Source organism: Branchiostoma lanceolatum, chromosome 14 (genome assembly GCF_035083965.1).
Source record: "Branchiostoma lanceolatum isolate klBraLanc5 chromosome 14, klBraLanc5.hap2, whole genome shotgun sequence".
In the NCBI taxonomy this organism is placed as follows: Eukaryota; Metazoa; Chordata; class Leptocardii; order Amphioxiformes; family Branchiostomatidae; genus Branchiostoma; species Branchiostoma lanceolatum.
Genome location: NC_089735.1, coordinates 8,926,066 through 8,940,940, shown reverse-complemented (window position 1 = coordinate 8,940,940; position 14,875 = coordinate 8,926,066). Strand labels below are relative to the sequence as shown.

The window sequence follows — 14,875 nt, the reverse complement described above, 5'->3', positions numbered from 1 at the left end:
ACTTTTCCTTGTTAGGCCATGTTGATTTGATTATATGGATGACATCCTATGGGAACCCCAAAACTGATGCGAGTATGCTAATAAAAAAGTTTAGCAAACAAAACTTGCATTCATTATTAAATCTACGTGGTCAGGAAGGATGAACAAAAGTTAACACACAGAGTTTGGTATACCAAATAAATTCTTCATCACTTTCACAGCTTCTTCTTTGACTTTACGAAATAGTATCCGCTTTAGATATTTTTTTTGCAATTTACAGCATGTATTTTCTCATTTTGGAGCTGCTTTTTGTATGATTTACAGTACAGCCGAAAACATAGTGTAACTAGGTCAGTGGGCTGGGAACAGGGCAATTCACATATCCTTTCAAAAGTACTGGGGATTAGGCATAGGTGCCATGCATACACACCTCAAGACAAAAGTCCAGACGTGAAATATAAGAATATACAGAGGAACACAATAGAGTGCAATTAGCACCTACTTTTATGGGGGCAATAACCCAAATCTACCACTTGAAAAATGATACAAATTGTAGGAACATGTTCCAACAGTGAAACAATCACATAGATATATGTTTGAAAATTATGCTAAATAAAGAGATATTTGTGCAATTATTTTCAAAATAATTCCAAAATATCAACATTCTTAATTGTTTGAACAATTTAGAACAATTTAGAATGAAATAGTCTTTTATCTAGAATTGTTCAAACTTATTAGCAATATTATCTGAAAACCCTCTCGGTGACATGGAATTGACTCTAATAGTCATTAAATGTATGTTTGTAGTGTTTCTATCTGGCTTTTGAATATAGTTTATATGGTCATTTCTAGCAAGAAACATATCACTCAAGCTGTGCGTGTACCAAGTTCAGGTTCGGTGTGTACCAAGGGTGGTAGTATGCTGGAGTAAAGGTGGGGTACCAAAGAACATGTTGTAGGCAGTAAAATGATAGTGTACATAGTAGATCTTTCAGGGGAATCTATTCATCTTCAGATGTGTTTTACACCAATTTAATCAATGTGTCATTATACATGTCACAATGTGACCATGCCACATATTCATTGTATTTTTTGAAAATGAGCATATGATTTGTGATATTTATGATTCGTGTCATTAACCCTTCAGTTTACACGTGTACTGGATGCAAGAAGAGGCATGTTGTTATCAGCCTTCACACCCTAAGTTGAAAGGATTCTGCCTAGTGTTCCCATGACAGCTTCAAACCTCCAGCATTTGTTCTTCGTTCACTATGACCTCGTTGCTGTATTTGGCTGTTGAAAATAGAAGGAAAAAGAAACAAATCTTTTATACTTAGTTCATAAAATACATTTTAAATTATTTTCTTATATGCAATGGTATCTATCTAATAAGAGCACACAATGTACATACAAATTCTAAACAAAACAGAAAAATGTCAATGTTAATATTATAGCATTCCATGAAAACCATAGTTTAAATTGCAATATTCCTGTTTCAAGGCAAACCTTTAGTACATTGCTAATCATTCTCAAGCTTTTGCTATCTACAAAATGCCTCTATAGAACCCTCCTGTGAGAAAGTCTAAACTTAAAGGTAATAGTTAAGCAGTTGTCTTCTGTTGAGGTGATGCATAACATAACACTTTTTCTCTTGCCGATAGTTGAATGTGGCTCACTACTGCTCACATTTTTAATCAGAACTCAGGCAAAACTTATTCTAAAAGCCCAAACATGTGACCAAATGTCACAAAGGCTTAGTGCTCCCCCTTCCCCCTTGCAAGGACTAGTCTATACATACCTTTACTGGGGATGTTCTGAGAACTGCCCACTAGACTGTCCTTCAGTTCACACTGGTCCCCCATGTGTGCATTGTCACACACAACACAGCCTTGTAGAATGGACCTGTGGTACAACCAATAGTTACAATTGTGCATAGGAGGGATGGATGTAGGTCAATTAAGTTTCAACAAACACACGGACCTTTGCACCGATAGAAGTTCAATTCTTAAAGAGCTATCGTTCAGAACTTTGTCTCAGATTTATACTTTATACATCACCACTAGTGGCAGTTACATCCAAACTATCACCACATTGTGCATAATGTAACACACATTGCCTTTAGTTTCTTATCGTCTCTTTCACTAATTTCAGTCAAAACTAGATGTGCAAGTCTGACATTATCTCTGTTAAAAGAATATTGACATGCATTGACAGTACTCTGAGATTGAAAATGGGCAAGCGTAATATTTTAAAGAATATCTGCAATTTTGAGGGAATCAACAATTTTGTAATGCTACATACAATAAACCGCATAACATATCTCCGCCACTTTAAACAGTGGGTTTGAGATATCTCTACGAGTAGTGCAGCACCCCCAGGTATGCACAGTTTAGATATACAGGCTTGAATTATACTCCGGGACGTTGGGTTGAAGATCTGTTTGGACGTGTCTTTTCAGGGTGGCGGAAGTATGTACCCTGGTAGAATCATATTAGCAGATTCTGCTAATATAATTCCACCAGGGTACATAATTCCGCCACCCGATGTTATCACCCATAATAGACCTACCCATCCTTGATGGTGACATGGTTCATGATGACAGAGTTGGTGATCTTGACGCGGTCGCCGATGGTACAATGTTTACCGATGATGGACTTCTTCAGGGTCACCTTGTCACCCAAACTCACCCCCTCCCCAACCATGCACTCTGGTCCAATCTGTACGGACAAAAAAAGGAGTAAATCTGGTTCAAATGCAATCTGACTCATTCGTCGAAGGGGTTAATTTTTCTAGAAAAAAATTGCAAGGGGGAGTAAGCGCAACGGAGTGGGGTGTGTGGATTTCCCCCTACCGAGTGCTTTTAGAGAATTTTGAATAAAAATGGGGTATTCTAACTAATTCTTAAGCCTTTTTGAGGAGGGAAATTCCTGTCAGATAGGTCACAGATGAAGACTGTGGCCACATGTGACCTAGTAGTAGAAGCATCCCTGGTCAATACAAATTTTACGCTTGTCAGAGAAATTGCAATACAAATAACATCTAACACATCATGCCAATTTGTAGGCCAAAAAGAAAAGAATGACAATTTTCTATATATAGCCTGTTTAAGTACCCTGTGTTCACATGAGACCATGATAAAAGTGGCGATACCTGATATTTCCCCTTGGTTGTGATGGATGGATGTACCAGTAGTTCATCGCCCCCTGCCAGCTCGTGTAGGATCTGCAAGTACAATAATATACTAGCATCACTTTCTGATCCTTACTGGGAAGGAAACAATATAACTAAAATTTTTGGGCTCATCCATAAATTCATGAAGACCAATGTCCACCAAATTGCATATGTATGTGCATGTGTATGTAATAACCAGGGAAACAAGTTGTCCTTTTGGTGTCCTCTGCAAAATTACAGCATCTAATTTCAAAGTTTTCTTCGTGTGGGGTGTCCAAAAGACACCTGGACCCCCGGCTAGCTAATAGCCTGACCACAAGCTAGACTGACCCACCTGTTTGTTAGCCTCAACATAGCTGGGGAGTGTGTTAGCGCGGACACACATCCCCTCTGTGACTATGTGGGTGTAACACGTGATGGTGCTGTCCTGGGTACCGTCCACCCTCTGTCCAGCTCCGGACGACAAGCTCCTGGTCAGCAGGGTCATCTCGTCATCTTCATCAAAACTGTGGATGTCTGATGAAACAAATTGTATCTAAAAACATTACAACTTCAAAATTATAATCAGTAAGTTGCTTTATAACATACAATGCTGAAGCATTGATAAAGGTTAGACATCCAGGTATAAGATACGCCAAATAGCAATTACTCAAGCAAATGAATATGATTTTGGAAACGGTCAGATGTTTCAAGTAGCATCCACCACTTTTTGCAAGTGACACTGAGCAAGATTTGTCAATCAGCAGGTTTTTAACCACAAACTGTGTGGAAGAACTTGTGTTCTTGTGATTAGGGTTGTTGACTCAGAATCTATCTGTAGAGTGATTGGATCTCTAGTAGGTCACGATTATGTATATACGTATCTTACACAAATTTCTTCACTTGACTCAGGTGTTGACTTTGGTTAGGGACATCCTCTCAGATAGAACATAAAGTCACAGGTGTGTTTGAGGAGAGCCACATCTCTTACTGAGTCTTAGCACATTAATAAACCCACCACACTTAACAATAAGACTAGGGGTCCATTCTGGTATGAGTGCATCAAACCTTACATACAGTTCGGTCTTACACGGCTTGTACTCAGCAAACAACAAAACTGGTGTGTTTACTCATTTTGCAATGCAAACAATGCTTAAGTACACCTAGGAGTGAAAGTAACCCACCTAAGTTGTCTTCCTTAGTAGAAGGTGGAGACACCATGGACAGGTCTCCCGCCTTGCTGACGTCAGCAGGTTTCTTCCGTCTTGAGAACTGTTTCCGCACCAATAGGGGGACAAGTTCTCCTTTTATAGTGGACACAGACCTATAGGGGGTGCAGAAAATTCTTGGAGGGGTCCTCAACAGCAAAAGCAGGTGTTATTTCCTAAAACTAAAAGATTACATTTGCATGGATACAAAATCAAACTAATTCTATAAACTTTCATCACAGATTAACGAATAAATGGACAACATAATATACTCCATTAACTAAAGAGTGTCTGCCATACAGACCCATTTATGATGCATTATGGGATAATCTTTAAAGATCCAGTCCCACAGACAAATGTAGCAGCACTGAGGATACATTTGTTGTATATGGCACACTCATTGCAATCACATAAATAGACACAGAGAGAGAGAGAGAGAGAGAGAGGGGTAGAGATAGAGAAATTGACCAACCAAAAGCAATAGTATTGTCTTTCCCTAAAGATTTGACAACATAACCTCCAAGTCAGATGCTAATCTCTACTATGCTCTGTATAAAGTACTTATCAAATATAATCAGAGTCACATATACAATACTGAAATAAACATAATGTATGCAGAGTATTGCAGACAAACCTGTTCTGTTGGAGGTAGTCCACAACCCACTTCTTCAACAGAAACAAGTGTGCATCTTGTAGCTTTGTCTTGATCCTCACACATGGGTGTCTGCAGCAGGTGAAATGATACAGTTAATTCAAACTGTGTACAAATATAATCTTTTTATAACACACTAGTATTTCACGACTGCATCTCTTTTGGCAATTTCTTAATAACGTGTAATACCGTTATGTTCTGCAAGGTGGGGTGCAACAAAGTATACTTGTACTGAAAACAAATTTGTGGTTGCTCAAAAGATACACTGCCTATCTATTGCCATTCTTTTTTTGTAACTTGAATAATTTTTGTAAGCTGATGTCCATATTCCTTTTCCATTTGTACAACACTAATATATTCATCATTTTAAGATCAATGGAAGGATTCAATCATCTGACTTTTGACTGTTTCTGAGAAATCATTTTCAGACATCTAAAAGGACATTTGGATCCTAATTAGATATTCAGATGTTTGTAGATTTTGGTTGCTCTGGTATTGGTATATAAACATTAAATTGTCATCGTACATCCTCCAAATAACGGTATAAAAACCTTTTGAGAACCGAGCGCCTGACTGTGAGAGCGTCGTCCAAGTCAGCTTCTGATGCCATGATCACCACTCTGCGCCCATCCCCGTCTAGTCCGATAAAATCACGCTGTTCTGATGGGGGCAAATACATCTACATCATATACAGTTCTCATACTTAGTAACTTACAAATAATGTAATAAACACAAATAGAATGCCACAATGAATCAATCAATCAATGTGTGAAATAGTATACCTCTATATTCTGTAACAGTGTTAGGTTTGCTACTTTCAATATAGGAGGTCCAAGATGGTAAAAACTTTATTCAGTTGGCTACATATAGCTATCATATTTCAATCCTCCTTTTCTTCTTTTAATATGCACATCTACATATACAACAATGTCTACTGTTTGTTAACACTTTTAAATACTTCATGAAATTCTTCCTGTTTGAAATAATTCACAATGACCTAGTTGAAAAAATAACATACCGGTATGATAAATAATATCTAGAAGCATTGTGTCTCACTTAATTAATACTCTTCAAGCAGAGGTTAGGCTCCAGATTGTTTTAGAAGATTTTTAGGGGCTTTTATCTGGGTTTTTGTTTGTGATCTTTTATTAGTAGTTTGGCTGGCAGATAAAAACAAAACCTGACAGAATAGAAAGTCTGATAAAAAGACCATGATAAAAAGGCATTTAAAACAAGCTGGAGCCTATTCTCAAAAGAGCACCTCACTTACCGTTTCCTATTTTTTTAGATTTGAGTATCGCGGCGGAGTCGGTGGTTTGTGGCAGATCGGCCAGTAGCATGGTGAGGGTGGAGTTGTGCATACGGTGGATATCAGCCAGCTGGTGTAGGGGTACGTTACACACCAGGTCACAACTCACCACCAGGATATCTGTCTGTGGTGGTCAGAAATATACAAGATAACTGCTCCACCTATTTGTTACAGAAGGTACTGCAGGCTTCTGAATCCAAACACATGTACAGTCAAACCTGTATTAGCGGTCACCTTTGCATAGCGGCCACCTGCCCATAGTGGTCACTTTTTGTCGGTCCCTTGGATTTTTCCCATTGACATAAGCATTAAGAATTAGGCTATAGCGGCCACCTGTCCAACGCGGTCACGGCCAGACGATTTTCGGTCCCGCGAGTACAGTAACACTGCCGATAACGGTCACGACGCGCCGGTAGAAGCCGCATCGCCACCGCACGCCGGGTTCAAAATCTTCATTTTTTCACGCAGTTATCAAATTTATGTGGACTCAACTGGATAGGATCATAATAAAGAAAACCAGAATGTTTTATCTTTGTTAGAAAATCCATGGTTTGACGCGAAGTCAAGTATAATTTTCTTTAACGTTACATGGCTTGCGTTTGTACATCGTGGTAAAATTGACCATTTCTGTGCATTTCGACTGGACAAATATTACGGCAGCTTTTTGGAAAATACAACACACACATGTACCTGATGCGGTAAGTTCGCGAAATGTTTGAATGCCGGCCCAATTTCCGTTTTCACCGGGAATTCATTCAAATTGTGCTCAAAACGTGTTTCGCGCAATTTTCAACATGGCGCTGGTACAAACAGCAAACTGGATAGGTAGCAGCATAAAGGTCATCGGAAGACACCACTGTTACGGAGGTATAATATACTAAATTTATTTTGCTGTAAAGTATCACTGAGGATAATTACTAAACCAAAAGCTTCAAAATTAATGTGGATAATATTACTTTGATGTAAAATTTGGGCTGTTGCAATTTTCTGAAAATACAAAAAGCCCTCGAAAGAGCGACCTTCTTCTGAGTACCCTATTAGCATAATGGTAGATGCTGATCAACACAAGCCACGCGGGAACCGAACCAACACAACAAGAGACTAAGGAATATTGTCGCCACGATTTTATGTTTGAAAACGGTCGAAAACGAACAGTAAGTGACAACTGAGCAACATATATTTTGTTCTTAACTATCTAGGAGTAAAAGAACAACAATCGAACTTTACATGTGTACTGTACGGTGAATAAATGTATCTCAGTGGGTACTGAAAACATGTGTCACTCGTGGTCAATTAATCGACATTTTCTCCATAGCGGCCACCTGTCCTTAGCGGCCAGTTTTGGCCAGTCCCTTGAGTGACCGCTATAGACAGGTTTGACTGTATGTGCAAAAATGTAATCTCCAAGGTGCCAAAATCGTATAAGCTAGCCAGGGAAGCTCCAGTCAGCCAGAGAAGGCACAGTCAGGCACCGTAAGATTAATGACAATGATTTGTTTTCAAGAGCATTTCAGTTTTCAAGACATTCAACAATGTGTGGATTGAAATTACTTGTAACATGTTTCCTCAAAGAGTCAAATTAAATATTTGTGAAAAAAATTGGGACTCTCAACAAACACAGGACCTCCAGCTATACGTCCCATCTGAGAGGACGTCCCTAACCAAAGCTAGGTACTCATTTTCACCTGAGTCAAGTGGGTGAAATGGCAAATAAGTGCCTTTTCCAACTGCTTGGCACTTGAACCCAGAACCTTTAGATTTCTAGTTAGTCAACAACCCTAACCACAAGACCATATCTTGTAGTGATATCCTTAACCCTAGTAGCGCGGCGCCACCCTATGTTAGTGTTATAGTTGGTACGGTCCGTTGACCTATGATGTAACGAGGTCACGCCTCGTGTTCTCTGTTCGCGTCATGGGTTCCCGCGATGGTTGTTGAGTAAACCCCTTTGCTCCGTACTCTCGCGCTTCGTTGTGTCTTTGAGTCGTCGAGTCGCTGTTACATAGATGACGTGGTGGCACGCGGTGCGATCCAGAGCCCACAGAGCACCAACAAGTTTGGATACCACGCAACCCTGTGAAAAAAAACGCGTTGAAAGACGTCCGAAGAATGCAACCCTCAGCGAAGAAGGAGCAATGGCGGGGAAGGAAAACAACATCCGGGACCTGGCGTTCCAACAACAACAACTTCAACCAAAACCCCAGCCCTCAACAAGATCCTGACAGGCGCTGGAGAACCCAAGATCTCCCCCAACGCCCGAAGAACCAAGAACCTAAAAGGGACAAGAAGATCTGCCCGATTTGTGAACAAGCGGGACGGCAAGTTTTCGATCACTTCCTCAGTGCGTGTCCGTACTTGCCCGACGAGGACAAAGAGAGGAGTTTTGCGCGCCACGTGGGCGCCCCTCCCCAGCAAGAATCCGGACGCGGAGTGAAAGCAAGTGCTTCACCGAACCTTGAAGCCTTCCACAAGGGAGCGGCGGTCAAGATACTCCTGGATTCGGGGGCAGAATCGAGCATAATCCGTGCCGATGAAGCACGGCGCTTGGGGTTATGCATTACTCCCATTCCTAACAACACAGATCTTACTCCAATCCAAGCAGATGGGCGGCGACTTTCTGCCGTAGGTGAGTGCTGTACCACGTTCTACAAGAAGAAAGTAGCCCTTCAGTTTGATGCGATCGTAGTGGAAGACCTCGTCGATCCGATTATAGCCGGAAGCCCCTTCCTTGAGTCCAACGGTTTAATGATAAACTTCAGTAAGCATTATATTCACCTCCCTGATGGATCCATCTTTGATTATTCTACATCTACCATACAAGCCCAGCCACGTATACATAGCATTTCGTACAGCAAAAATCGTATGCACCACAACCTAGCACGCTCTAGAAGGGCAGCCAACAGTTCCAGTATACAAGTTCAAGTGCCCAAGGTCATGCACCTGCTACATACCGCTCCTGTAGTTCATGTTGTGACCATCCCTGCTGTGACTGAACAACAAACAAACAAAAGGTCACTGGTCCACACCCTAGAGCACCTGTCATCAGCAGACGCTGACACACTACCGGTGAAGGAAAAGCACCTGTCATCAGAAGCTGTTATCCCACAGGTGCAGGAAGAACACCTGTCACCATCAGCAGATGCTAACACACTACCGGTGAAGGAAAAGCACCTGTCACCAGTAGCAGAAGCTGATACCCCACAGGTGCAGGAAGAATACCTGTCACCATCAGCAGACGCGGACACACTACCGGTGAAGGAAAAGTACCTGTCTTCAGTAGCAGAAGCTGACACCCCACACGTGAAAGAAGACCACCTATCGCCACCAGAAAAGGCTGACACACCCCAGATGCAGGAAGAACACCTGTCACTATCAGCAGACGCTGACACACTACCGTTGAAAGAAAAGCTCCTGTCATCAGTAGCAGAAACTGACACCCCACACGTGAAAGAAGACCACCTGTCAGCATCAGAAAAGGCTGACACACCACAAGTGCAGGAAAAACACCTGTCCCCTTCTGCAGAGGCTGACATACCACTGGTGAAGGAAAAGCACCTGTCATCATCAGCAGAAGCTGATACACCTCACGTGACAGAGGAGCACCTGTCACTACCAGCAGAAGCTGATGCTCCACACGTGATGGAAGAACAGCTGTCACCACCAGCAGAAGCTGATATACCACACGTGACGAAAGAGCACCTGTCATCATCAGCAGAAGCTGATACACCACACGTGACAGAGGAGCACCTGTCATTACCAGCAGCAGCCGATACACCTCACGTGAAGGAAGAGCGCCTGCCATTACCAGCAGAAGCTGAGACACCACAGGTGAGAGCAGATCACCTGCCATCAACAGCAGAAGCTGACACACCACAAGTGAAAGAAGGGAACCTGACTTCACCAGCAGAAGCTGATACATCATGCGTGAAAGAACAACACCTGTCATTACCAGCAGAAGCTGAGACACCACAGGTGAGAGAAGAACACCTGTCACCACCAACAGACGCTGATACTACACATGTGAAGGAAGAGCAGCTGCCATCACCAGCAGAAGCTGACACACCACAAGTGAAAGAAGGGACCCTGTCATTACCAGCAGAAGCTGATACTTCACACGTGAAAGAAGAACACCTGACTTCACAAGCAGATGCTGATACTACACACGTGAAAGAAGAACACCTGACTTCACCAGCAGAGGCTGATACTTCACACGTGAAAGAAGAACACCTGACTTCACCAGCAGAGGCTAATACTTCACACGTGAAAGAAAAACACCTGACTTCAGCAGTAGACGCTGATACGTCACACGTGAAAGAAGAACACCTGACTTCAGCAGCAGACGCTGATACTTCACACATGAAAGAAGAACACCTGACTTCAGCAGCAAAGGCTGATACTTCACACGTGAAAGAAGAACACCTGACTTCACCAGCAGACGCTGACACTTCACACGTGAAAGAAGAACACCTGACTTCACCAGCAGACGCTGACACTTCACACGTGAAAGAAGAACACCTGACTTCACCAGCAGACGCTGATACTTCACACGTGAAAGAAGAACACATGACTTCACCAGCAGACGCTGATACTTCACACATGAAAGAAGAACACCTGACTTCACCAGCAGACGCTGACACTTCACACGTGAAAGAAGAACACCTGACTTCACCAGCAGACGCTGATACTTCACACGTGAAAGAAGAACACCTGACTTCAGCAGCAGAAGCTGACACCCCACGGGTGAAGAGACATCCCAAGTTAGTATCACCTTCAGCAGAAGCTGACACCCCACGCGACACACCGCAGGTGAAGGAAGAATGCCAGAGCCCACCTGACCGTCCTCCTGTTCCACCTGACCCTCCTCCACCAGCTCCTGACACCCCAGCAGTTAGACCCCCACCGGAACCACCCCCATCTGTTCAACACCCACAGAACTTTATGCCATAACGAACTGAAAGTATAACAGGACAAGTCACTCACCTATCTCCTAAGTCAAAATAGAACAAAACATATACAGTCTCTACATATGCAGCATACTAGTATATACGTCCAAAGGTACTAAATTGATTTGATTTGCAGTTTGACAGAGTTCATATTAACAGAAGAATCCTTGAGTTACATGTAGTTACAAAGAAAGATAAGAAGGAATACATACAAGACCAGTAGCGAGTTATGGTATTACCTGTATTGAGAAAGATGTTACTTTTCCGACATTATGTTATGTTACCGTAGTTACAATAATCTTCCAGTTACTTATCGATAAGAAGACAGAACAAGTCAAATCTAGATGCAGAAAGTTTCTTGTCAGCATAGTAGTTTTATTTGTAGAGGAGTAGGCGGTGGGAAGTATAACACCAGTCATTTTGGAAATATCCATTTTACAAACTGAAGAAGAAATATGTGAATCATACTAACAGATATTTGTTAATGGAAGAACACTGATTCATTATTACAGTATTACAGAACTATTAATAGCATGTCACTAGGACCTATAACTGTTATTCTAGTTACAATTCTATTATTTATCTCTATTACTCAAGTTACTTTAGTTTACATTGGAAACGAGGGAAGAAGGAAATTTAGGACACTAAGAGAGAGAGAAAGTAGGAAAGAGGAAAAGAGATCACGCCACCCTATGTTAGTGTTATAGTTGGTACGGTCCGTTGACCTATGATGTAACGAGGTCACGCCTCGTGTTCTCTGTTCGCGTCATGGGTTCCCGCGATGGTTGTTGAGTAAACCCCTTTGCTCCGTACTCTCGCGCTTCGTTGTGTCTTTGAGTCGTCGAGTCGCTGTTACATAGATGACGCGGCACCCGGCATATAACGGGTTGCACCTGCATGATCCCTGTGCGACCCCCCGGGATATGCCGGGTTGGGGTTATTTTTAGATTGAGCGTGTGGCATCAGGGGACAGCACATCTGTGTTGCATATCATGCCTGCCAACTTAGTGGTCAGAGGTCATGGGTCAACCTTGGGGTTATGCAATCCGATTACATCATCCCAGAAGCCTTTGCGAGGCTAATTTATTCAAGATGGCCGACAATCGTCTGCTAGACCAAGGATAATGTCCAATCATTAACTCACCTGTAGCAGTGCCTGCCTGATTTTTTTTGTCACATGGGCAAGGTTAATGTTGTCAGCAGTCTTCAGATAGTTTGTAGTCAATAAATACACACGTTTGATGTAGAATATGAAAGTATAATTATAGTTTAATGAAAAAAGTATGTTTTATTGTTTTATTGCTGCTATTAACCCTTATAATAGACAGAATTGTACATGAGTGCAACATTTCTTGAGAGTACACAATGTTAGCTTTCCAATGATATATACCTTTATGGGGTTACTGTAAAGGAAAGTAACTAAAAATGAGCAATATCAAACTAGTACCCCTTGTTTGGAAGGTGTCTGGGAACCCCAGCAGTGGGGGCGTGTATTGGTATAGAACTCCAGCAGGACAAGGGTTAATTACCTGTATCTTGTCTTTGATGTGCCGTAGGGAGTCTGCCGTGCCCCAGTCTGCGTCGTCAGGGATCCCCACGATGTCCAGACTGACCTTGACATCACACAGGGCTGTGAGCGCCTGACGAATGTCATGACTGGTCGACTCCAATGCGATGATGATCACCTCTGTCAACATACAACATAATTTCAACAAAATTATGTGGTTGGAGGGAAGCCTAGAGAAATTTCTCAGCGTTTTATGTTTGCAGTTGAAAGCATTCTGTGTCATAACTTTGCTGTGGAGAGGTCACTGCAAAAACACTAACATATAACCATGGCAATCATTTCAAAATTTACATGTACAGTACATGTATATCATAGGCATTCTGCAGTATTTCAAGTCTGAACTCACCTTTACATGCAAATTGATCTAATTTCCATTTCATAACACACTACTTGTCAATTGTCATCTTGTTTATCAAAATGACTGAATCAATGGCAAGAATTTTTGTACAGTATGAAACTATGATAAGCAATGAAATTCAGTCGAAAGATGGAATAATGCCTAGAATTGTATCTAAGACTAAGTTAGTAAGTACATGTACTCAGTACTGTACAATCATTATATTGTATCAGTACTGTAATGCTAGGTGCTGTATAACTCCTGTTTAAGTACTGTATAAGTACTATATTTAAATATTGTTTAAGTATAAAACATATAACTTATAAGTACTAAGTCACCTTGAAATCCTGCAGTCTCCAGCATGTTGACAGGGTACCAGATCATAGGTCTGTTCCCTATGGGGAGGAGAGGTTTGGGGATGCTGGCAGTCAGGTCAGTCATACGGGAACCTCGGCCTGCCGCCATCACTACAGCCTGGAACTCCATCTCTACCTAGTCAGACTAGAACAGTCATAGAGAGAATACAACACTGTGTAACATAGGTCTGTTCCCTATGGGGAGGAGGGGTTTGGGGATGCTGGCAGTCAGGTCAGTCATACGGGAACCCCGGCCTGCCGCCATCACTACAGCCTGGAACTCCATCTCTACCTAGTCAGACTAACATAGAGAGAATACAACACTGTGTATTAGCCTACTTAAAGTACTAGCCCCACTGCGGGTAGAAGTAGATGCCCATGAGATACATATATAGATTACAACACGGTATATTCCGTATCACTCAGCTGGTATCAGTCTGAACATGGGTTGGATTGGTTGAAGATCGGAGAATGATCAGACCTGCGGGAGGGCTGGGACTGAGGGTGAAACAGTATTTCATTTATGTCGTTTGCACCTGATAATACACACATTTGCAAAACTATTATTCGCAATTCTTCATGTACTTCAGGTAATCTCTTCTGTGTGCTATTGATTACTCAAATAAATACAGGTTGGACGTGAAAAAGCTCTACATACATAACACTTGACAAACCATAATCTATCACTTCTAAAAGACAGTCATCGAAGATCATAACTTAATGATGAAATCATGGTTTAGATCGAGTACTAGTTGGGGGGGGGGGTGTTGAGCTAAAACCCCACATAACCGATTGTTTAAGTTCATAAATACATTCTTGATTGGTTTCATCTTGTAAGTTTTGGTACGTAGCTATCTTGAAATGTGGTAACAACAAGTATGGCTGAAGTGTCTTGTAGAAGGCTAAAGCTGAAGACAGGACATGCCCCCCTCCCCCTTCGAGCACGTTCCCTTCTTGCGATTCCTGTTTTCGACATATCCCATACATGGCAGAAATGTACATACCGAAATATGACTGCCAGAAGTCGATGTGTCCGTCTTAAGATAAGTGTAGGGATCCAAAGGATGAGGTATCGTCCTCACCAGCTGTCATAAATTCGGTAAAAAAGAAATTCAGACTTCGGCGGCCATTTTGGATTTGGAATAAACTACTAGGATCTCGGAGGGGGGTTGGACCGATTGGGATTTTTTTATCGCCAACTTTGATTTCTTGACTAGTGTTTCACGTGTTCCTATATGCTCTGCAAGAACGGTTGAAGTCTGCAATCTTTGATTGCCAAATATTTTCAGCGTTGCTAGGTATTTGATGATAAGCTATTGGGAGCTATGGTGTGGACCAATCCAATCGGGTGGTCTAATATTTGGGCCAATGGTC

At 41.9% G+C, this 14,875-nt stretch overlaps 1 protein-coding gene across 2 annotated transcripts; it reads right to left on the bottom strand.

Moving 5' to 3' along the window:
* Nucleotides 1-995: 995 nt before the first annotated feature.
* Nucleotides 996-14,671, bottom strand: LOC136449116 (translation initiation factor eIF2B subunit gamma-like). Of its 2 annotated transcripts, none has more exons than XM_066448939.1 (12): nt 14,506-14,671; nt 13,484-13,646; nt 12,771-12,928; nt 6,260-6,422; nt 5,541-5,649; nt 4,972-5,061; nt 4,314-4,453; nt 3,485-3,666; nt 3,130-3,201; nt 2,548-2,696; nt 1,778-1,881; nt 996-1,272 (listed from the first exon to the last, which is right to left on the bottom strand). In XM_066448939.1, the coding sequence occupies exons 2-12, from the start codon at nt 13,629-13,631 to the stop codon at nt 1,220-1,222; spliced, it is 1,368 nt and encodes a 455-aa protein (XP_066305036.1). In that variant the 5' UTR covers nt 13,632-13,646; nt 14,506-14,671; the 3' UTR covers nt 996-1,219. The 2 variants fall into 2 exon arrangements, with proteins under 2 accessions (XP_066305036.1, XP_066305037.1); XM_066448940.1 differs by having other exon boundaries at nt 13,484-13,633.
* Nucleotides 14,672-14,875: the final 204 nt, after the last annotated feature.